The sequence below is a fragment of the Acomys russatus genome, chromosome 20 (assembly GCF_903995435.1).
Source record: "Acomys russatus chromosome 20, mAcoRus1.1, whole genome shotgun sequence".
NCBI classification, from domain to species: Eukaryota; Metazoa; Chordata; class Mammalia; order Rodentia; family Muridae; genus Acomys; species Acomys russatus.
The window spans coordinates 20,478,258-20,503,395 of NC_067156.1; the positions used below are offsets into that span (position 1 = coordinate 20,478,258).

The window sequence follows — 25,138 nt, forward strand, 5'->3', positions numbered from 1 at the left end:
GAGCCTTTTCTGTGAACCAAGATTCTCAGATGAAATATATATTATGGGTTTTTCCTTTCTTAGATTTAAAAAAAGAAAAGTGTGTGCATGCCTGTGGGTATAGGTGCCCACGGTCACTCTTCAGGCACCGTGCAGCTTCATCACATAGGCCAGGCTAGCCGGCCTTTTATGCTTCCTGTCTCTGCCTCCAAGCACCACTTGGGTCCTGGGGGTCTGAACGCAGGTCCTCATGCTTGCGAGGCAGACAATTCACCGGCTGAGCCATCTCTGGCTTGCATTCTTAGATTTCACATTTATGTGTAAATGTTTCCTTAAACATTAACATAAGTATTTATTCTTCGTCATCATATGATAGACTAAGTCAAAGCTGTACTTGTACAAGTCTGCTTGTAACTTAGTCCTTTGTTCTGTAAATAGTTGCTGCTAATAAGATCAGTAGAGATCAGAGTTAGAGCTCAGTGAACACTTCTGTTCTCAGACTACACCCACTAACTAGAGGAGGAAGTATTCACAAACGTATTATTATTACATTGTATTTGTATGTTTGCGCATGCGTGCTTACATGCATGCCTGGGCACACATGGAAGTCGGAGGGTAGCTCATAGGAGTTAGTTCTCTTTCTACCTTGTGATCCTGTGTATGTAACTCTGATCCTCTGGTTTGTTGGCAAGTCCCTCTGCCTAAGCCATCCCCCACTCAACTGGTTTCTTATTCTAATCCGTATTCACATTTACAAAATACAAGGTATACAGAGAGTGGTGTCACTCTTTTCTTGTCTAGTGTATGTTTGCGGGCTCTTTGCATTTTTTTTTCTTTGCAATGCAAGAGCACTTTTTTTTTTTTTTTTTTTTTTTTTTTTTGGTATGTTTTTCCACTGTTTCTTTATTGTAATTTAATATATAGCTGGGATTTGCTTGTCTGAAATTGCTGTGCAGAGACCAAGCAGCATAAACATGGCCTTGTAAATCCGTCTGTTCCCTCCCCTTTGCCATCCGCTCTTGGCAGGCCATTCACATGGTTCCAAAATCTAACAGCATAGAAAGGTATATAAAGCGTTTACTTTGCTCATCCTCATTTCACAGCTCTCTGCTTCTTTCTCTTTTCCATTTTTTTTAATTTCATTTTTCGTACGAGTTCCATTTTATTTTATTTTTTCCTGGAGGGCAGTTTTTCGGTGCTTAAGAAATGGGGCAGTACAAGCAGGTCTAAACTGGGATGTGACTGTTCACACTTTGAGCTTATAAAATTGATTCCTCACCACCTGTTGTGAACGGCATAACTCATACAGTGTTGTCTGCTCAACCATCTTGGGGAGCTCATGACGGTGTTGCATATGCTCACTCTGGAAATGTTCCTGGCACCAAACACTGGTATTTTCTCTTTCTTTTTTTATCTTGGAAGTGAGTCTCATTTTTTCTCTTTAAATATTTTTTTCTTCTGGCCTCTGCTGGGCACTGCATGTATATGGTACACAGACATACATGTAGCACCAACACAGATAAAATCTTAAAACACAAAATAAGACAAACAAACAAACAAAAAAACCAATAAAACACTTACTCTATTTTGCTAGGGATGATGGGTACTCCCAGCACTCAGGAGGCAGAGGCAGTCAGGAGTCAGGTCTACATAGTGAGTTCCAGGACAGGCAGGGCTATGTAGAAAGACCCTGTCTCAAAAATGAATACCTTGGTTGGATGGATAGGTGAGTGGGTGTTACTTTATGAGTGTATTTAATATGGAATGCTTCACAAATTGGCATGTCATCCTAGCTTCTCTATATTGTCCCAGTTTTAGCATATGTGCTGCAGAAGCGAGCGCATGTATGAGTCTTTTGCCTGCATGTATATATGTGCTCCATATGTTGGAGGCTAGTAGAGGGTGTTGGATCCCCTGGAGCTACAGTTGAGAGACAGTTATGAGCTGCCATGTAGATGCTCAAAACCAAACCAAGGTGCTCTGCAAACCTGAGCTATCTTCCTAGCCCTGTTTTTTTAGTTTTTTTGGGTTTTTGTTTTTTATTTGTTTGTTTTTTGGGGGGGCGGGGAAGTTATTTTGTTTTTTTCAAGATGGGGACTTATATCCAAAGTTGGCCTATATGTAGCCAAGGATGACCTTGTGCTTTGATCCTCTTGTCTCTCCCTACCTTGCAAGTGCTGGAACTCCCGACCTGCACCACCACACCTGGCTTATGCACTGCTAGCTGCTGAGTCCAGAGCTTCGAGCATGTCAGACCCACATGGTACCAATAAGCGGTATCCCCAACCACAGTCTTTCTTTTTTTGTTGCTGTTGTTTTGTTTTGTTTTACCAGACAGGGTTTCTCTGTGTAACCTTGGCTGTCCTGACTCACTTTTTAGACCAGGCTGGCCGCGAACTCACAGTGCCCCACCTGCCTCTGCCTCCTGAGTGCTGGGATTAAAGGTGTGTGCCACCATGCCTGGCTGCACACTGTCTTTCTAAGGCAGCCTGTCAACAGCTTTTCAAATACTCTCCCAGTGTTTGGGTATGCAGATACATTAAAATTCAGATAAGTTCTCATTTTATCCTTCTTACCCCTAAAGAACATTTTTCATCCTGCTTTACGTGGCTTTTTTTTTTTTTTTTCCATATAACCCATTGAAAGCTTTCCATTTCAACATAACTGCATTCTGTCCCATTTAGTAGCACTATAACAATCCCTTGTAAATAGATTCAAAGTGTGTCTAGTCCCATACTTTGATAGACAGTGTCATAGTAGATGTGTATCCACATTTTATACTGTGCTGTTTTTACGTGTGCAAACACATCTGTAACATAAGTTAGAAAAAATGATCAGGGCACTAGGTAATTGTAATTTTCCACAGCTAACATGTGATTACTTGCCTTAGTTTATACCAATTTACACTCGATCATACTTTTAAAAGTCTGATAAATGAGCAGTAATATCTGTTGCTTGAGATACAATCTCCCATGCTGCAGCTGGCCTGGAATGTTAGGATCCGCCTCCCAGGTGCTGGGGTTGTTCGTTTCTGTACAGTCCAAGGCCGTCTTTGAATACTGTCCTCCTGCCCTTGCTTCCTAAGCTACTGGGGTTGTCAATATGCTTCACCATAAGCATGTATCCCTTTCTGGTTGTGTGTTCTTTAACCCAAATGACCACATTCCTAAAACGCCTCCAACTCCTGATCTTCCTGCTAGGACCTCAGGCGTGCGCCACTTCGCCTCTGAAGAGTGAGAGTGAGTTACAGGTGTGATGTGCTCTGTAATCTCAGCACTTGGGACGCTGAGGCAGGAGCCTAGACGCTTGGGATTGCTTGGGCTACAAAGTGAGACGTGATCTCAAAAGAATGATGATGAGACGGGGAGAGGGAGAATGGGTGTTTTTATAAGTATGCGTTGTCTGTATACGCACATGTGGGCATGTGTGCCACAGCACATGCCCACAGATCAGAGGGCAGCTTCTAGGAGTCGCCTCTCCCTCCCACCATGTGGCTCCCTCCACGGCAGCCTCGTAAAAGAATTCTCCCACTTTCAAGTATATTTGCAGTTGCCAAAAGTGTTTGGTTTCTTTAGTATTTATCCTGGTAGACTATGAGGTATGAATCCAATTTTTTCTTCTCAAATAGCTACATAGTCTCCAAATACGCTTGTTTGCTTGTTCTTTAGTTTATGAAAAGAAGTCTTAGTATGTTTCTCAGGCTGCTCTCAAACTCCTGAGCACAAGTGATCCTTGTGAATCTTGCTGAGGCATAGAACTATATATGCCCTACCCCACTGGGTTTATACCCTCCTTTGCTTGAGAAGCCGACTCTAGACGTTCGCCATCATTGTAGCGTTAGTACTGTGCTACCGGTGACTCTGGCTGGCGGTGTGTGCATGTATCCTTGTCACTCACTAGTCAGTCACAACTGAGTCTCTATTTCAGTAATATTCTTCCACTGAGCGCTTCCAAGTGTCTGCACAGAGCAGTCATACTTGTCTATAATCTTTCCTTAAGAAACGTGTCAAAAATTCATGACATGAGAACTTCGTCATCTGTCTTTGGAATTTTCCATGCTGAAGTGTAATGACTATAAGTATGTTCACTCAAATGTCACATGTGTGACAGTCACACTTAAAGGCAAAGATCTCAAGTTCAAGGCCAGTCTGGGTTACAAAGTAGACCCTGTCTCAAAAGGCCAAGGTCCTCAGATGTAGGTAGTGGTAGAGCCGGTGATAGCATATTCAAGCCCCCTGGTTCCTGCTTCAGCATGAGGGGAGGTAGTGGGCCGGAAATGTGCCTCAGTCTGTGAAGTTCCCCTGAGCTGATACCTGAGCTCAGTCCTAGAGCCCATATATTAGACAGATAACTCGTACAAGTTGTCATCTGACCTCCCACATAGTGTGGCGTGCGTATGCCTATATACACAAAGAAATAAATGCAAAAAATATCCTTAAAAGTGTTAACTGCGGAGGCTGGAGAGATGCTGCAGAGGTTAAGAGCACTAGCTGCTCTTGCCAAGGTCCTGAGTTCAATTCCCAGCAACCACATGATGGCTCACAACCATCTATAATGAAATCTGATGCCCTCCTTTGGCGTGCAGTTGTACAGGCAGACAAACATATACATAATAAATAAATACATCTCTTTAAAGTGTTAACTGCATCATGACTAAGAGCTAGTTTATACATTTTTGGATGTATATTGCTGCCAACTTTTGAAGCAAGGTGGCAGCCACAAGAGAGAGACCCAAGGGCCATTTATTTCAGTATTAACTGTAAATTCCACAGAACTATGGAAAAGTAAAGTTTGTATGATCATAAGGACAGGTGCCTTTGCTGTGTCTGTGGAGAACTTGTAAGTCACATGGTACCTTCTCTCCCCACAGTCGGCCCACTCTATCTATCCAGCATCCACCGTCTGCAGCCATTAGTATCCAGCGTCCTGCACAGTCTCGAGATGCGACGACGAGAATCACACTACCTTCTCATCCTGCGTTGGGGACGCCGAAACAGCAGCTCCATACAATGGCTCAGGTAAAACAAGGAGTGAAGAACCAGCTGTGGGATTCTTTGTGGGATAAACTAGAATTGTGCTGACTTGTTAAAGGGCCTGCCAGTGTGAAATTAGTTATTTTTAGGCTGAATAGACGAGGAGTATTCTTGTGTATAACTGTGCTATGGGGTACCCTCACAGAAAACCATCTTTAGTACTGGCACACCAGTGGCTGCAGCTACAGTAGCGCCCATTCTGGCAACCAACACCCTTCCTTCAGCAACCACAGCTGGTAAGTCAATGATGCTGCTCTTTGTACCAGACAGAAGGGACGAGGCAGGAGTGGTGAGTTTGATTTTCATTTTTCACCTTCAAGAGAAAACTTACTCTTTCCCCAAGAGCTTTCCCAAGGGTTTACGAGTCTTTGATGTGTACAGAGAAACCTGCTGTTAAGGAAATTTTTTTACCCTCTTTTCAGGATCTGTGTCGCACACACAAGCTCCCACAAGTACAATTGTTACCATGACAATGCCCTCCCATTCATCCCATGCTACTGCTGTGACCACTTCAAACATCCCAGTTGGTAAGTGCTGCGCGTTTCTGTACAGCAGCCTGTGAGGAGGTTTCAGCCCATATGGCCAGGCCTTCATGTTCACGGTGGTGGGATTGCTTTCATACTGTTGCTTTTCAAAGAAACTCTGAATTTGACGTTTATTTGTTTACTTGGGGTGTGTGTGTGTGTGTGTGTGTGTGTGTGTGTGTGTGTGTGTGTGTGTGCATGCGTGTGTTTGGTATACATGGGTACCTGGAGCGCTCTAATTTGGTTAGGCTAATTGACAAGTAAGCCCCAGGAGTTTGCCTGTCGATGTTGGAATTCCAGAACACGGTGCTGTACCCATCTTTTTCTACGTGGTTTCTAGAACTAAACTCCAGTCCTCATGCTTGACGGCAAATCGTTTGCCAAGGGAACCACTTCCCAGCCTCCAACTAGACTATTGTATTGGGTTTTTAAATTCTAGTTGACTTTATTGAAATCATTGATTATAGGTTGGCCCTTTCTTTCCTACATAATCATAGCCAGTCTAGCTTGCTTCTGTATCATCTATTGTTTGTAATAATTTTTTATATTTTAAAATTACATAGTTTTTCCTTCCCTTTTCTCTTTCCAGCTGTTCCCATGCACCCCCCCCCCCCACCTCTCTCTGAAATTACAGCCTCTTTATACAATGTATATATTCCTAAATACAACCTGCACTGTTTGGTATGGTCTCCTGTGTGTCTGTGCTCTCAAGGCTAACAACATGGTTGTGGATAACCAATGGTAGGCGGACAGCTCTTTGTTGGGGAAGATAATTTCTCCTGCTCCAGCATTCCCCAGTTACCAGTAGTTTTTTGTTTTTTGGTTTTTTGTTTTTGTTTTGTCTAGGGTTTCGACACCACAAGTTTGTTTCCCCCTTCCATGTGAGCATGTTCGTTGGTGTAGTCATTGTTTAGGTCTTGTTTAATCATCTAGGTTGATACGACTTCAGGGGTGTAGGAAATAGAATCTCTCAGCTCTTATAAACGTTCTGACACCGTTTTCATAATGCTCTCTGAGCCCTAGGTACAGAAATTGTGTTGTACAGCCATCTGTGGGGACTGAGAGCTATGTGACCTCTTCTTCTCTGTGCTTTAATTGGTTGTGGGCTCTGTTTTCTGTAATGGTCTTTTGGAAAAAGAGTTTCTTTGATGCAGGGTGAGAACCAAACATATCTGGATATAAGGATAAATACTTAGGTGGGGATTATCTCTGGTTTAGTAAAATGGTGATTATAGATTTTCCTTCAAGATCCATGACTTTGCTGAGCGCAGTGGCACATACCTGTAATCCCAGCATTCTGCGAGGTAAGAGGCAGGTGGATCTCTGAGTCCGAGGCCAGCCTGGTCTACAAAGTGAGTCCAGGACAGCCAAGGCTACACAGAGAAACCCTGTCTCGAAAAAAACAAAATGATTCATGACTTTACTAACCCTGGATAATTGACAATTGGCTAGCTTTCCAGGACTAGGCATAGTTTCCTTCATGGTGAGTGGGCCTTAAGTCCAATTAGAGCTGTTGGCTTCCACCAAGATGTGTGTGCCGTTATTGCACCCTTAAGGTTATCATGCCACGCTGGTCATGCTGGTCATTGTTGTGGTTCATAGGCGTGGTAGCTGGGAGGGACAGCTCTTTGCTTTTCTCCCTTGGAAGTTTGCATGGAAACTTCTGGTACCATGAAAGCTTTCAGGTCAGACCCAGCATGGGTCCTTTGGGTCCCGAGTCTAGCTAAAGTGAATGGTCCTTTCACCTCTTAGGGGCAACCAAGGACTACAGTGGTAGCCTATGCTTCATGAGTCTCTTAGACAAGCCTGACCAACAACACAAAGACCAGCTTCTCATGCCCAGTGTTGGGATTTTCCTTAGATAGTATGTGGGTATTTTGGGAAAGCATTGTCAGCCCAGGTGGGAAATGTTATTCAAGCTCTGTCTGAGTGTGTGTGAGAGTGTGTGTGTGTGTGTGTGTGTGTCTGTGTCTGTGTCTGTGTGTAGACTTACAGATGTTTCATAGACTTTTAGGTAGATAATGATTGATTCCTTATGACTTCAAGTATCTTGAACTATTTTACTCTGCCCACTCCTTCCATATTTATCTCCTTCCCCCATCCCTAATTAAATTGCTCCTCTATTTTTCCTCTTTTCCCCTTCAAGTCATTTGGACTTTGCTATTCCCCCTCTGTTATCTTCCCCCATTCCCCGTGGTCTCTTTTTTTCTTCCTGGTTTCTGCAGTTACAGCAGGTTATATGTATGTACACTCGCACCCGAAGACTTGGAGCAGGGACTATATTGCAGTGCGTGCAATGTTAGCCTCTCTGGGTCTGGGTTACCTCACTCCGTATGCTGTTTTCTAGTTCCATGCATTCACCTGCAGATTTCCTGTTTGTGCAGATGCGCCGCATTCCCGTTACTCCTTCATCAGTTGAAGGACAGTTAGGCTGTTTACATTCCTTAGCTGATGTGAACAGAGTGGCCGTAAACATGGCTGAGCGAGTGTCGGAGTAGGACATCGAGTCCTTTGGGTGTATGTCAAGGCATGCTATAGCTAAGTCATATGGTAGGTTTATTTTTAGCTTTTTGACGGTTTTCCACACTGCTTTCAAAAATTGCTGGACCAGTTTGCAATCCCACCAACAGTAAGGAGTCTCTTTTCCCAAATCCCCTCCAACACTTGTTTCAAACTGTTTTGTGGATATTTGCCATTTTGACTGGGGTAAGATGAAATCGCAAAAGTTGTTTTGATGTTTGCGTTTCCCTAGTTGCTAGGACAGTGAACATATTTTGAGATATTTCTTACCCATTTTTATTTCTTTAGAGAATTCTCTGTTTAGATCCTAAGCTCATTTTCTTGTCTTTTTGACTCTTTCCTCCTTTTTTTTAGATTTATTTATTTATTATTATGTATAAGTGTACACCTGCAGGCCAGAAGAGAGCATCAGATCACATTATGGATGGCTGGGAGCCACCATGTGGTTGCTGGGAATTGAACTCAGAACCTCCGGAAGAGCAGCCAGTGCTCTTAACCTCTGAGCCATCTCTCCAGCCCCGACTCTTTACATTTAAGCTTTATATAGTCTGGATATTAACCCTCTGTTAGATGAATACCTGGCAGATATTCTCTGCCATTCTGTGGGCATCCTCTTCACCTGATTGGCTGTTTCTTTTATGTTGAGAAGCTTTTTAGTTTAATGAGATCCATGTGTCAGTGGTTCCTCTTGGTGTCTGGTCAAATGTGGTTTTTATTCAGAAAGTACTTTCCTACATCTGTATCCTGCAGAGAGCACTGCCCGCCCTTTCTCTTAACAGTTTCAGGTCTTACATCTAGGGCTTTGATCCGTTTGGAACTAGTTTACTGTGCAAGGTGATAGATTAGAAGAATGGAATTAGACCCTTATCTACCATTTGTCCCAGCTCCGTTTGTGGAAGATGCTGTGTCTTCTCCTGTGTATGTTTTGACTGGGTGGCTGTAGTTAAATGTTCATGTTCTGTTCTGCCATTTTGTCTGTTGGTCTCCGTGTGTGTTTTTGTGTTGAGCCTGTTTTCATTACTGTGACTCTGCAATGTATCTTGAGCTTTGGAATGGTAACCCCTCCAGTCCAGTGTGCCCCTTGTTTTTCAGGGTTGTTTTACTGACTGGGGTCTTTTGTGGTTCCATATAGTGTTTTCTCTATTTCTTTGAAGACTGAGATGGGGAATTTAATTGGAATTGTATTGAATCTGTAAATGCTTTTGGTACAATAGCCTTTTTTTCACCATATTAATTATACCAGTCCAGCTGGGCACAGTGCACAGGCCTTTAATCCCAGCACTTGGGAGGCAGAGGCACGTGGATCTCTGAGTTCAAAGCCAGCCTAGTCTCCAAAGCAAGTCCTTTCCATGTGACTTCTGTTGTATTTTTTTCTCTCTTGCAGCTTTCAGTACTCTTTCTTTGCTCTTTACACTTAGCGCTTGATGGTGCTAGGTTTTGTTTTTGCACTTTTTATTTATTTGCTTTACATCCCTCTCCTCCAAGACCCTCCTACTCACCTCCCCTCCCCCTACCCCCACCTGCATGTATGTATATGTGCCATGTGCACACAGTGTCTCTAGAGGGCAGAAGTGGGTCTAAGATTCCCTGGAACTGGAGTTAGAGATGGCAGTGAGCCGCCACGTGGGTGCTGGGAAGCAAACCTGGGTCCTCTTCAGGAGCAGCTAGTGCTCCGCCTCTTGAATTTGACTTCTACTGCTGCTTGCCATATATATTTGGTATTAAGAAATAGAGGAAAAACGAATAACAGTCTCCTAAGTACCTTTCTTGGGTTTGACTGTTCATTTTGTATGTCTACGTGGCAAGAGATGACAGCTTGGAGGACTAAGTCCCCTTCTTCCACTCCCTGGGTCCCAAGGATCAAACTCAAGTCGTAAGGCCTGCAGACAAGTGCCATGACCACTGAGTCATCTCACCAACCCAAATCAGGTTTTCATCAGACTGTACTTCTTCCAAAAGTTCCCTGTATAACAGATAAGAAGTTAACTTTATTGACATAGTCATAGAAAAACAAAACAATAGGAACATCAAGAGCTGAACTGAGGAGACCTTGAGCAATCTGATGAACTGTTACAGTAAAATCTCAGTCATATAGCAGTAGGGGATATAACAATTGGTCACCCTCAGTTTCCATCTGAGTGCTACCCTGGGGTGCCTATGACTCTCCTCTGATGTCTTCTAAACTCGTCATTTTATATAAAAAAAAGTTTTCCTTAAGTGCGTGTGTGCGTGCCTGTAGTTGTGGAGACCAGAAGTCCACTTGAGTTGTTCCACGGAAGCCACCCACCTTATATTTTAAGCATAGTCTTCTACTGGCCTGGAGTTGGCGAAGTAGGCTAGGCTAGCTGGCAAGTGGTCTCCATGCCTCTTCTCATTTCTTCCCTTCCCCGGGAGGGCCGTCTCCATCTCCTAAGCTCGCGGCACCATGCTCATTTTTTAACTGCCAACTCTAGAGGTCCTCTTGCTTGCACATCGGTGAATCTCTCAAGCCTCTGATTAGTTCAGTCTTAGGATGCCTTTGACAAATAACAGTGTACATGCATTGAAATTAGTCACTCAGACTCATTTTTTTTTTTTTCTTTTGTTGTTTTGGGTTTAAGAGTTGTTTTCAGCCGGGCGTGGTGGCACACAACTTTAATCCCAGCACTCTGGAGGCAGAGGCAGGCGGATCACTGTGAGTTCAAGGCCAGCCTGGAGTGCAAAGCAAGTGCAGGACAGCCGAAGCTAACACAAAGAGACCCTGTATCCAAAAACCAAAAAAAAAAAAAAAAAGAGTTTTGTTTTCTTGAAACAAGGTCTTTGTAAACGTGGCTGGCTCTGAACTCACAATCCTCTGAGTGCCAAGTTGTAGGCATGTGCCACTGCCAACTGTTGGCTTAAAACTGCTGTCATTTGGAGTTAGCAAGTGACTCAGCCAGTAAAGGCACTTGCCACATGAGCCTAATAACTGAAATTTTATCTCTGGAACCTACATAAAGATAGAAAGAACCAACTTCACAAAATTGTCCTCTAACCTCCACATGAGTGCCATGGTACAGATACCCACACGGTGCAAGTGATGTACACGCTGTCTCTCTTCCCTTTCCCACCTTGTGTGCATACACACACAGACACACACCATAGGCATTTATAAGGATGCTGCTTGCCATGTCTGCCTTGCCTGTGAGTAGTAATGGATTGATGCTTTACTGTCGGTAGCTAAAGTGGTACCCCAGCAGATCACACACACTTCCCCTCGGATCCAGCCTGACTACCCTTCGGAAAGGAGCAGCCTGATCCCCATTTCTGGCCATCGAGCGTCTCCAAATCCTGTGTCCATGGAAACCCGAAACGACAACAGGTAGGAGACCATGTCTCATGTTACTGTTTTCCTTCTTCAGATTTTCTCCTCTAAAAATCACATGCTGTATAATTTCTGGTTGAGTGTTACGAAAATGTGCTGTTTTTATTAAGCTGCTGTCCTGGTGGATGTTCTTTTAGTACCCATCTCTTTGTTGTATTGAGTTTTGTTTTGTTTCTGGGTTTGATTGTTTTGTTTTGTTAGCCTTTGTCCATAAGTACTTAACATTCGTGCCTCCTAAGAACAATGCATTCCTGTAAGCAATTACAGATACCTGAAATGACTTTGTAGCTGTCCATCCTTGAGCATTGATAGGACATTTACTTTATAGAATAGTGGTTTGGCTTTGTCATGTTGTTTATGCATTTTTGGAGTGCTGTGTTCTCACCATCAGAGAGTACATGCTAGCTGCTGGCCCTGTGCTCGGCTAGTCAAGCATCACTTAGTAAATGATGTTGTTCACCAGTCATTGTCTGTTATAAAGGCACTGTTTCTTTTGTGAACAATCTGCAGAAGTGCTTTGGTTCTTGTTGTTGTTGTTGTTGTTGTTGTAATAGCAGGGAACTTCATTCAGAATTGGATATGCAAAGTCTGTACACTGCCAGGAAACAGTGCTGCAAGCAAGATGTTTAGAGCCTCTTTGAAATACTGAGACTGAGCCAGGTGTGGTGACGCGTGCCTTTAATTCCAGCACTAAGGATGCAGAGGCAGGCGGAATGATAAGAGTTTGAGGCCAGCCTGGTCTACAAACCAAGTCCAGGATGGCCAAGGCTACACAGAGAAACCCTGTCTTGAAAAAAACAAACAAAGAAATACTGAGACTGTCAGGGTGCTGGCACACGCCTTTGACTCCAATACTTGGTTGGGAGGCAGCGACAGGCAGATGTCTCAATTTGAGGCCAGCTTAGTCTACATAAAGAGTTCCAGACCAGCCAGGGCAACACAGTGAAACCCTGTGTCAGTCGTAATAATAATAATACTTTGAGACTGAGTAATTTTTGGTCAATCATTACAGTGTTTTTGATAATTCATTGGCTGAACTAGTTATGATATTTGCAACTTTTCTGTTGCTTCTTCCATACTTCATAGTTGGCTTTCTGAGGTGAAGAAACTTTACTACGTACATTTATTTATTTGACTTTTTTTTTTTTTTAACATGCATTGGTGCTTTGCCTTCATGTATGTATGTGTAAAGGTGTCAGAACCTAGAGTTACAGACACTTGGGAGCTGCCATATGGGTGCTGGGAATTGGATCCGGGTCCTCTGGAAGAGCGGTCAGCGCTCTTAACTGCTGAGCCATCTCTCCAGCCCCAAGTTTTGACTTTTAATCAGACTGAGCCTGTGAATTTAGTTTAGTAATTAGCAGGCTAAGGACTTAGTTTTATTCATTGCTGCCATTTGTTTGGAATTCAAATGGTCTCCTCCTTTCGAATACCCTTAAGGCCATACCTGTAGGTTTCACCATCCGTTCTAGCCCTTCCTTTATTTCCTACCAAGGTATATATCCATTGAACTCAGGAGACTGCTGTTGGAAACCTGCATTTCAGCTTTGGCTTGCCTTTTGCTGTAGATTGCCCTCTCAAGCCTCTGCAGCAGGCAGAGGTCCGAAGTGAGTGGCATGTAAATAGAAGCATTTGAAACTATGCGACACTTGCAGTTCAGCCCCATTCTGTGTTTGTGGTCCTTTCCCCACAGGGTAAATCTCTTAGGAATACTTAGGGCTTTTTTTAATGTGTTGCTTTTATGTCCATCTACCTGGCTAAGTGCTCTTAGTAGCTCTAAAAGTTTATAGGCACTTTTGGATTTCCAATATAAACATTTACATTTCATCTACAAATAGGCAGGACAATTGTTTGTTTGCTTGTTGCATACAGGCAGTGTCTTTTCATTTTCCTTTTTGTTTTTTTGTTTGTTTTTTGGGGGGGTTAGGTGTTTTTTGGTTTTTTTTTTTCGAGGCAGGGTCTCTCTGTAGCCTTGCCTGTCCTGGACTCACTTTGTAGACCAGGCTGGCCTCGAACTCCAGCGATTCACCTGCCTCTGCCTCCCAAGTGCTGAGATTGAAGTTGTGCACCACCATGCCCGGCTCATTTTCCATTTATTTTAGGGAGTAGCCGAAGCCTCAGTGTGATGTTAGTGTGACAGCTCAGCAGCTAGGGGCTGGTTGTTCTTCCAGAGGATCTAGGTTCAGGTCCCAGCACCTGTATGGCAGCTCACAACCATCTGTAACTACAGTTCTAGGGAATCCAAGACCCACTTCTGGCCTCCAGGGACACTGTGTGCCCATGATGCACATACATACATGCAGACAAAACACCCATACTCACGAAGTAAATAATAATGAAATGAAAACACAGTGTTAGTGAGGATGGGGAGCAGCCTTGTTTTACTCCTGCCTTAGATGGCATTCTTTTCATAGAGCCAATCCCATACTGTCTTCAGTGTGATGAATAAAGTTCCTATTCCTTTCTTAAGCCTTTATTTCATGAGGGGTGTGCCAGTAGGGTTTTTTTTTGTTTTGTTTTGTTTTTCAATTTTTAAAAGTCACTTCAAATGGTTGCTTTCTTTGGATTTTTAAATACGTAAAACGTGAATGGAAATTGTTACTCGATTATTATTTTCTCTCTGTGACAGACTTTGTGATAGACTTGATACTGTGCTTAATTCAGTTTTATGCAGAGTTTTGTGGCCTATAGAGACCTAGGTTTGCCATCTTTTTTCATACTTTCCCATCCACTTTTGGTAATAAGACAATATTAAGTTCAAAAACAAAGATCTCATTGTATGTTTTCTGGCCTCTGAATCAGTTTCTATAAATTAGGTTTCTTTGTTTTATATATGTTTGATTAAATTTTCCACAGCTGGGCATGGTGGTGCATACCTTTAGTTCCAGCACTCGGGAGGCAGAGGCAGGCAGATCTCTGTGAGTTCAAGGCCAGCTTGGTCTACAAAGGGAGCCCAGAGTACACAGAGAAACCCTATCTCCAAAAAAAAAAAAAAAAAAAAAAAATCCAGCAAAACCAATACAAATTATCTGTGTTTCAAGTGGAGCTCATCAGAAGAGGCTTTTGCAGCCTGAGTGGTTGGTTGGCCGGCTGCTTGATGCTTAGAGAAGAGCTCCTGCTCTGGTACCCAAGGTCGTCTCAAGCTCTTAGACTCAGATGAACTTCCCATCTCCTGGGTTTTTCCATTTGTTTTGCTTATTGTCTTTCTCAGACAATATCCATAAAGTTTTCAAAAGTCATCCATAGATACTATTTCTAACATTGATTGACATGGGTACTAATAGTACCATTCGCTTGTTTACAGTTTCTTGGTTTTGTCCTTTGATGTAGGTTGGGACACAGTTTGGGAGATACTGTATGGTTGGTGTGAAGCTGTCAAGAGATAGAATCATCTGAATAAAGGGAATAACTTTGTTTGAAATAATCTGCTGTATTTCTAGGCCTTCTGTTCCTGTTCAGTTCCAGTACTTTCTGCCAACGTACCCACCCTCTGCATACCCGCTGGCTGCACACACCTACACCCCCATCACCAGTTCTGTGTCCACCATCCGGCAGTACCCAGGTATGAGCTCCACTTTTAGGAGACTACATGTTGATATTTCAGTAAGAGACACAATGTATGTATAAGTCTATATACACATGTGTCCAGAGAAGTTAGTGGTGTGTCAGATTCCTCTGAGCTGGACTTGCCAGCATCTGTAAGCTGGCAAACATGAGTCTGATAGAGCAGGAAATACTTTTAACTGCTAAGCCATCCCTCCAGCCCTAGAAAAAAAAAAAAACCCTCAGTGTTCTCTTTGTATAACATTCTCCCTAGACCTCAGAAAGCCTTATCCAAATGGAGCCGGATGTAGGGTTATATTATGTATGATAGAATTCTAGTGCACAGGACGCTGACAGAGGAGGGTCACACATTCCAAAGGAGCCTCGGTTACATGGAACATCTACACCCACCTCTGTCACTTTGCCTGACCCAGTCCACCAAAAAAAAAAAAGATCTTAAGGCTGAGGATGTGGCTCAGTTGGTAGGACGTTTGCCTACCATGCATAAGGCTCTGGTTTAATCCAAAACAGCATAAACCAAGTTTGGTGGTCCGTGCCAATATTCTGAACACCAAGGAGCATGGGGACTCAAAACTTCAAGGTTGTCCACCGCATAGAAAGTTTGAGGCCAGCCTGGGATATTTAAGATCCTGTCTTTTAAAAAGCAAAAACAAAACCCTGGGCAAAGTGGGATGGCTCAGTGGTAAGGGTACTTAGGCCAAGTTTCGTGACCTGAGTTTAATCCCAGGACCCACAGATGGTTGTAGAGAAAACTGACTCCTACCAGCTGTCCTGCAACCACTACATGCTCACCATGACACATGTGTACGCACGTGCCACAGAATAACTGTGGGAGTTGCTTCTTTCTTTCTTCCATGTGGGGCTTTGGGGTAGAACTTATATAATCAGGCATGGCCGTTAAGTGCTCTTAACTGCTGAGCCATATTAATTTATTTTACACATGAGCGCTCTATCTGCATGTACACCTGCACGCCAGAATAGGGCATCAGATCCCAGTATAGATGGTTGGGGGCCATCATGTGGTTTCTGGGAATCGAACTCAGAATCTCCAGAAGAGGAGACAGTGCTTTTAACCGCTGAGGCATCTCTCCAGCCCCTATTCTTGTTATTTTGAAACAAGATCACCTGTGTTTTGAGCTGATGTGTTGTGTAATGGGAGATGACCTTGAACTTCTGATCTTCCCCCTCCACTTCCAGTGTGTTGGCATTGCAGGCCTGGGCCACCACACCATGTTTCTGATGTGTTTGTCTTACTTAATTTATGTATTTTGACATTCTGAGATGGTATTTTTTAAGGTTTAGTTTACTATTTAGCTGTGTATGTCTGTGTGTGGACACTATGATTTGTGAGCCCAGGTGTCCACGGAGTCCAGAACCTGGCTTCCCCTCTCCTAAAGCTGCAGTTAGACATGGTTCTGAGTTACAGACATGGTGCTCGGACCAGAGTGCTGAGCCGCCTCTCCAGCCCCTATTTACTGTTTCTTTACTTTCATTTTTAATGATGTGTGTATGTGGGGTGGCTGGGTACATGCGAGTGCTGGTACCCAAGGAGTCCAGATCAGAGCATCAGGTCAGATTCCCTGGAACTGTACTTGCAGGGGACTGAGAGCCAAATCACAAGGGTGCTGGGAAACAACGTCAGGTCCTCCTCAGGAGCAGGGTATGCTCCTCAGCACTTGGCCATCTCTCCAGCTCCTAAGCACCGGGCCATCTCTCTACGCCCACTTTTTATTTTTCAGTGTGGCTACTGGAAAACTGAAAATTGTATGTGCATAGCCTTGGAGATGGGTCCCACTCTTCTTGGTTATTCCGATAACTGGAAAGAATTGTCGTGTGGGGTGGAGCAGTGGCGCAGTGGTTAGGAGTACATTGCTCTTACAGAGGTCCCAGATTTGATTCCCAGAACCACATCAGTCAGACAGCTCACATATGCCTATAACTCCAGCTCCAGGGGAGCCAGTGCTTCTGGCTCCCAAGAGCAGCCACATATACGTGCATATAACACAAAGACACACATAAGTAAAAGTAATTTTTAAAATTATTATTGTGTGCCTGCATGTGTTCTGTATTGTGATGCTGAGACTAACGCAGATCCTTCCATATGCTAGACAAGTGCTCTACTATTGAAATGCATCCTTAAACCCGAGAATAACCTTTGTAGTTATTTTCTTTCCTCAAATAGTGAGGACTTTTGCTTTTACTTGGGTTTCAATGAACATAGTAAGATTTGCATTGTAGGGGAAAGAATTCTGCTCGTCTCTATCTCCAGTAGATGCAAGTTGTTGGAAATTTGAATCAACTATATATTTTAGAAGTGCCTTTGATGGTGGTTCTGCCAGTTAAAGCAAAGATTCTTGACCTAGTACCCACCCATGGGTTATTTCAGAAGTTTTATATTATTTTTAGCACTATTGTCTAGCTAATATTTGTTTTTTTGTTTTGTTTTGTTTTTAAGATTTATTTATTTATTGTGTATCCAGTGTTCTGCCTGCATGCCAGAAGAGGGCACCAGATCACATTATAGATGGCTGTGAGCCACCATGTGGTTGCTGGAAATTGAACTCACGACCTTTGGAAGAAGAGCAACCAGTGCTCTTCACCTCTGAGCCACCTCTCCAGCCCCTGGCTAATATTTGTAATTGAATAGATCAATTTCTTTTTGGGGGCAGACACTTAAACTGTAGTTCAGGCTGGCCTAGAATTCACTATGTAACTCAGGCTCATGTAGAACTCAAAATAATCCCTTGCTTCGTCCTCCTGAGACTAAGATTGTCTAAGCCCAACTTTCCTGTTTTATTGTATTCCTGATAATCAGCAGAAAGACTGTGGCAAATTAGTTGTTAGGGGAAAGAGAAACAATTCCTAGTACATAGTTTTAAGTAGCAGCAACTGAGGGTTGAACCCTGAGCTTTGTTGCATGCTGGGTAAAAGCGCTCTGCTGCTCAGATACAGCCCCAGCCCTGTGCTTTGTTTCTTAAAACAAGGATTTAGCCCTTACATAGTGAGGAAATTGTTCACTTTACTTAACTGTTCCCTCTGTGTGTAGCCTGTCTAATTAGAGCTGACCTTCTACGTTATTTTCAGTTTCAGCTCAGGCCCCAAACTCCACCATCACAGCTCAGACTGGCGTGGGTGTAGCATCTACAGTCCACTTGAACCCTATGCAGCTGATGACAGTGGATGCTTCGCATGCCCGACATATCCAGGGGATCCAGCCAGCACCCATCAGTACACAGGGAATCCAGCCAGCCCCCATTGGGACATCAGGGATCCAGCCAGCACCAATTGGCACACAAGGAATCCACTCGGCAGCCCCAATCAACACTCAGGGGCTCCAGCCAGCAGCAATTGGTAACCAGCAGCCACAGCCTGAAGGAAAAACCTCAGGTAGATTAACTCTTTGGTGAAAAGAAGTGGTGGTGGGGGCTGGGGGGAGCCGTGGGGGCTGGGGGGGAGCTGTGGGGGCTCAGGGGGGAGTGATGGGGGCTCAGGGGGAGTGATGGGGGCTCAGGGGGAGTGATGGGGGCTCAGGGGGAGTGATGGGGGCTAGGGGGAGCAGTGGGGGTGGGGGGGGGGTGGGAGCTGAGGGGACGGTGGGGGCTGGAGGAGCAGGGGCTCTCAGATCCAGGCCCTACAACGTGGGATTGATCCTCAGTAGAATGACAGAACCAAGTCAAAGTTGTCCTTTGTGTATACGCACCCAAAATGAATAAGTGAGTTTTAAAACAAGTGCATAAATAGACTTAACTCTCAGCATGGAGGAAAAGAACTACACCTGAGTTTTAAGCCTGGTCCTGCCATTTTCAGGCTTTACGATCTCAGGGAACTTCTTCATTATTTAGTCTCATCTTTTAAGATGAGTTGCTTAGAATTTACCTATAGGTTCACATTAAAACTAGTATGTGTGAGCTCCAAGAGGTGGCACACACCTTTAATCCCAGCACTTGGGAGTCAGAGGCAAGTGGATTTCTATGAGTTCACAGTCAGGTCTCCAAAGTGAATTCTAAGACAGCTAGAGATACATAATGAGACCTTGTCTCAAAAAGAAAGCTTGTGAGGGCTGCTCGCACATACTCAGCAATTAAGAGCATTGCTTGCTCTTCAGAGGACCCAGGGTTAATATCCAGCACCTGTGGAGCAACTAACACCCTGTGTCATGTCAGTTCCAGGTGATCCCACCCCCATCTGTTGCCTTCCTTGGGCAGTGTACACACGCATGGTGCACAAGCATCCGTGCAGTCAAAACACCTATACACATAAAGTAAAAATAGAAATGTCTTAGAATTAGCATGTGTGAATATCCTAATCTGCATTTGCACTTAGGCGTAGTTAAAAGAGCAATATTGCCTTATAAATAGTGATCTCGTTCAGTTTTTTACTTTCTTCAGAGTTGTATATAAAGCGGTAACATTGTTAATGTTCATGACAAAACACTAGTAGAATAATCATTATGTAAAAAGGAGTGATTCATTGTGCTTCAAGTGTTGATTAGCTGTTTTTCTAATGTATTTTCAAAAAGACAAGACTGTAGTACTGTATGCCCGCTAGGTACTAGGAAGACTGAAGCGGTCCTACCTGCACCAGAAGATCCCTGCACATAAAAATAAGTAAATCTGTTTTTTAAAAGAGATAAATAGTATTTTAATCTGCATTGGTAGACTTGGTGACTTTTCCCAGTGTGCCTAGTAGACAAATGAGCCTTGTGCTGTATCTTTTGAGAATAGGGGTTTTCTGAGGGTCAAACCCAAGACTTCAGATATGCTGGGCACATGCCGTATAACTGAGCCGTGTCTCGAGCTCCCTTAACTTCTTGAAGTGGGGCATTTATAATGTGCATACCTACGCCAGGCGTGTCTTGTGCAGCATCTCAGTAAAGTTGTTCTGTTTCTCCTGTGTTCACTTCTCTTTCAGCAGTGGTGTTGGCAGATGGAGCTACAATTGTAGCCAACCCTATTAGCAATCCATTCAGTGCTGCTCCAGCAGCAACAACTGTGGTACAGACTCACAGTCAGAGTGCTAGCACCAACACACCAGCCCAGGGCTCATCTCCGCGGCCAAGCATACTGCGGAAGAAACCTGCCACAGATGGGTGAGTAGACTCAGAAGTGTACTTGGACTAAACAGTAGGCTCTTATATCCACTGAAGGTAACAACTAAATTTCATCTCTGCTATACTGCAAATCTTCCTCTAGGGTCTAGAGAGAAGGCTCAGCAGTCACAAGCACTTACTACTCTTGTAGAGGACCTGGGATCGGTTCCCAACACCCAGATAGCATCCATATACATGACCATCTATGACCATGCTTCCGGGGATCCACCGCACTCTTCTAGATACCAGCCATGAACTTGTGCACATACATATGTGCAAGCAAAACACTCATATGCAAATATTTTTTTGTTTTGTTTTGTTTTTCCAGACAGGGTTTCTCTGTGTAGCCTTGGCTGTCCTGGACTCACTTTGTAGACCAGGCTGGCCTTGAGCTCACAGCAATCCACCTGCCTCTGCCTCCTGAGTGCTGGGATTAAAGGCATGCACCACCACGCCTGGCTACATAATATTTTTTATTTTTTATTAAAAAAAATTTTTTTTTTAATTTAAATTTAATTTATGTGCATTGGTGTGAAGGTGTCAGATCTTGGAGTTATAGACAGTTGTGAGCTGCCATATGGGTGCTGGGAATTGAACCCGAGTCCTTTCGAAGAGCAGGCAGTGCTCTTAATCACTGAGCCATCTCTCCAGCCCCTATTTTTTAAATAAGTTAAATAAAAAATTCTCAGCCAGGCACAGTGGTGCACACCTATAATTCCAGCACTCCGCGAGGCAGAGGCAGGCCATCACTGTGAGTTCAAGGCCAGCCTGGTCTACAAAGCGAGTCCAGGACAGCCAAGGCTACACAGAGAAACCCTGTCGCGGAAAACAAACAAACATGCTTCAAAACAATTTAGCTACAGGATTGCTCAGTAAGCTACTGCCCGCTCAGACTCTTCCAGTCAGGGGATGATAGTTCCAAGCATGTATTGTACATTGAGTGCTTTAGGGATTCTCTCTAGCCTTAGAAGTTTTAGTTTGCTTCTGTTGTTGCAGTAAAGACCATCACAAAAAACAACCCAGGGAAGAAAGGGTTTCCTTGGCTTACGCATCACAGTCCATCTTGAAGAACATCAGGGCAGAACACGAGGCAGGAGTCCTGTGGCAGCAGCTGAAGCTGAGGTCATGGAGGGCGCTACTTACTGAAGCTGAGGTCATGGAGGGCACTACTTACTGGCTTGCTCGGCCTTCTCTTACACGACCCAGGACCGCCTGCCCTGGGGTGGCACCGCCCACCTGAGCTGGGCCCTCCCACATCAATCTTTACAGGAAAATTGGTACTTGCTCATAGGTCAGTATGACCTCAATTGAGGTTCTTAAATAATTCCAACTTTTACCACTTTGACAAAAATGCCACAGGCACACACATGCACACATACACACAAAGCACAGTCTAACCCTGGAACTTGTAATTAACTCATTGGAGTATCTTGGAGTTTCCTTAATGTGGACCTTGTGGTTTTTTTGTTTTGTTTTGTTTTTTTTTTGTTTTGTTTTTTTTTTTTTTTCTTCATCAACATGAATTGTTCTAAGGACAAGCAGGTTTTCAAGCATATTAAGGCTCACATTGAGTGACAGGCAGTACTCAAGTGTGCTCCAGATGCCTTTGAGTATAGCGAAGCACGATGCTGTTGAGTGTAGGGCAGCAGGGGCACTCGGCCTGAGAGAAGCGTGCTGTCCTCCTTAGCCAAAATGACGCACCAGCACCAGAAAAGTAAAGGACAAGGCAGGCTTAAATCACTGAATGAGGGTCAGCACCCGTCTTTCTGGTGTACAACGGCTTAAATGACTAAAATCAGGCTCATACAGGCCTTTCAGGCATGCAATTCTTTGCATAGGTCAGAGTTACTGTCTTTGCTTATTATGTATACTTTTTGTAAGGAGTTCTTTTTAAAACACAAGAGGAGGCTGGATAGAAGACTCTAGTTCGTGAAATTGTACTTCACTTTTTAAATTGTTTTAATTTTTATTTTTTTGAGACAGGGGTTCTCTGTATAGCCTTGTCTGTCCTGGACTCCCTCTGTAGACCAGGCTGGCCTCAAACTCAAGAGACCCACATGCCTTTGCCTTTCGGAGCTGGGATTAAAGGCGTGCGCCACTGCACCTGGCTGCACTTTACTTTTTTGAGAAAATGGAGATGACTGAGAGAATAGCCCACTAGATGTGGTGGCACGAGCTACCTACCGTGGCGGGAGAGTCATGAGGCGAGCCGGCCTGGGTGGCGGGAGAGTCATGAGGCGAGCCGGCCTGGGTGGCGGGAGAGTCATGAGGCGAGCCGGCCTGGGTGGCGGGAGAGTCATGAGGCGAGCCGGCCTGGGTGGAGGGTGTAAGAGACACGAAGGCCAGCACGAGCTACCTACCATGGCGGGAGAGTCATGAGGCGAGCCGGCCTGGGTGGCGGGAGAGTCATGAGGCGAGCCGGCCTGGGTGGCGGATGTAAGAGAGACGAAGGCCAAAGAGATGTGTTCAGCGATAAAGAGCACTTTCTGTGGCAGCCTGACAGCCTAGGATGTAAACATCTGAATGTCGTGCCGGGTAGCTGTTAATTCCAGTACTGCTGCAGTGGAGGGTGGAGACAGGAGCATTGCCTAGAAACTCACAAGCCAGCCAGCTGGAGTCTGGGGCAAAGTACCAGAAACAAGTTTCTGCCTTAGCAAGCTGGAAGGTGAGAAGTGACTCAGATGCTGTCTTTGGACCTTCACATGCCTGCGGTGGCACACATATGCCCATGCTCAGACGGGACTCTATACAGGAAAATAAAGAAGCGAGCGCTTTCACGGCTTTAGCTAGTACATTATTACCTGCCAGTCTCTGTGCCTGGTGCCCTATCTCCCCACCGTTCACTCTCAGAGAACACCTGTGTCTCCTCTCTAGCGTATCCACCTTCCCTTTATTGCCTGTTCAAGAGCAGCCTGACAAGGCTTCTTCCTTCCTCTTTCTTACCTTGTCCATTTTGAGATCCTAAGGGTAATAAGGGGTGTGTGTGTGTGTGTGTGTGTGTGTGTGTGTGTGTGTGTGTGTGTGTGTGTGTGTGTATGTAAAGTGTATTAATACATTGTGTGTGTGTGTGTGTATGTGAGAATATATGTAAAGTGTGTTAGTGTGTGTGTGTGTGTGTGTGTGTGTGTGTGTGTGTGTGTGTGTGTGTGTGTGTTGGTGCTGGGGACTATTCAAGGCCTTACACATGCTAGACAAGTGCTCCAATGCTGAGCTGTATCCCAGCATTGTACATTTCAATTGCTTTTGTGGGTTTTTTTTTGTTTTGTTTTGTTTTTTAAAACAAGGTCTCTCTGTGTAGCCTTGGCTGTCCTGGACTAGCTTTGTAGACCAGGCTGGCCTTGAACTCACAGTGATCCACCTGCCTCTGCCTCCCGAGGGCTGGGATTAAAGGCGTGAGCCACCACACCCAGCTGCTTTTGTTTTGTTTTTGTTTTTAAATCCTTTTGAGCCAGGAAGTAGTTGTGCACTCCTTTAATCCCAGCCCTCGGGAGGCAGAGGAAGGCGGATCTCTGAGTTCAAGGCCAGACTGGTCTGGAAAGAGAGTCCAGACAGCAGTGACTACAAGAGAAACCCTATCGGGAGAGGGGAGGGGGAGCTATGTGTTTTCTTACTCCAAAAAGCTAAAACCAGGGAACAGTTAACATTCAAATCAGAACCGAAGTAGGACCATGTAAAAAGCGTTGTGTCTGACTTCTGGGGCTCTAAAGGCCTGGAGCACTGCCACCTTGCAGGCTCTGCTACCCACCGTACCCACAGCTCATCTCATAGGCTCAGGTGGCCGCCATTCCTCTGCTGCTGCTGTTGCTCCTGGTGGTGTCCAATCTAGGATCCTGGAGTCTCCAAAATGCTAGGGTCTCTGCTGTAGCTGGGCTGTACTTTCCTCAGTAGCCTCAACTGGTCTCTTTAGGAAGTCTGGCCCTGCCACCTGGTGCCAGTCCTCAACTTTTCTCCATGGCCCCTTAATCCTGGGGCTTTGCTACAACTGAGTCTGCACCTTTACCAATGGCCTCTCAGTACCAAGCCTATGATGCTCTTGATGACCTTTTCATGCATTCAAAATCAGGACCACCTGGAAGGTGCTTACACATTACCAAGTTTGCCAGCATGAGGTTCAAGCTTGGCCAGCTGTGGAGCACAGCTTCAGTGTGCTGGCCCTGAGGAAACTCCTCCTGGCCTCAAGGATGCTGCTCTTACCATAGCTGATTCTTGAGTTCCCGCTGACCAGTAGCTGTTGTCCCAGCAAAGCAGATGTTTCATTTTAGTGGCTCTGCTCTTTGTTAATCACAGACGATTCTCCAGCCCCCGCTGACCAGAATCATGGATTTTTTTTTAATATGTATAAGTATTTTGCTGAATGTTTGTCTGTGTGCCGTGTATATACAGGGCCTATAGAGGCCAGAGAAGGACAGTGGATCCCCTGGGACTGTAGTTACACACAATGGTGAGCTGTCTTGTGAGTGCAGGGAATTTAACCTGGTTCCTCTGGAAGAGCAGCCGGTGCTCTTTTAACTCCTACACCATCTCTCCAGCCCATAGATTCCTAATTCAAAATATTTACCACATAAAGAGCCCTGATAGTCTTTGTTTGTCACTGAAACTTGATAAACCAGGCCTCCACTGTCTGCTCTGCTTTCAGCATTATTTTCCAAGCTCTCAAAATAGTAGCCCATTAAGCTCTGAGCACTCAGTGGCTTTTCTGGATCAAAATTCTAAAGTCCCTCCACATCTCCCAAAAACTCTATGGTCAAGTCTGTCACACCAATGTCTCATAAGCCTAGTACCGATTTTGTCATAGTTAGGTTTTTTTGTTTTTGTTTTGTTTTATTTTTTCAAAACAGGGTCTCTTTGTGTTAGCCTTGGCTGTCCTGGACTCGGTTTGTAGACCAGGCTGGCCTCAAATAGCAATCTGCCTGCCTCTGCCTCCCAAGTGCTGGGATTAAAGGCCTGTGCCACCACATCCGGCCATAGTTAGGTTTCTATAGTTGTGATAAACATCGTGGCTGGAAGTAGCTTGGAGAGGAAAGGGTTTATGTGATCTCACAGATTACAGTCCTTTATGGATAGATGGCAGGGCAGAAGCCCAAGC

The 25,138-nt window shown here is 44.5% G+C and overlaps 1 protein-coding gene across 2 annotated transcripts in view; it reads left to right on the forward strand.

Moving 5' to 3' along the window:
• The window catches only part of Sap130 (Sin3A associated protein 130), a 75,980-nt gene that overhangs the window by 22,287 nt on the left and 28,555 nt on the right, over window positions 1-25,138 (forward strand). Inside the window, exons 8-14 of one of the 2 annotated variants that reach the window (XM_051163282.1) lie at window positions 4,850-4,997; window positions 5,158-5,248; window positions 5,435-5,539; window positions 11,255-11,396; window positions 14,840-14,961; window positions 18,048-18,350; window positions 19,875-20,052. In XM_051163282.1, the coding sequence (XP_051019239.1) occupies window positions 4,850-4,997; window positions 5,158-5,248; window positions 5,435-5,539; window positions 11,255-11,396; window positions 14,840-14,961; window positions 18,048-18,350; window positions 19,875-20,052 (1,089 nt within the window). The remainder of the gene's footprint in view (window positions 1-4,849; window positions 4,998-5,157; window positions 5,249-5,434; window positions 5,540-11,254; window positions 11,397-14,839; window positions 14,962-18,047; window positions 18,351-19,874; window positions 20,053-25,138) is intronic. The other variant, XM_051163281.1, reaches the window with a different exon arrangement.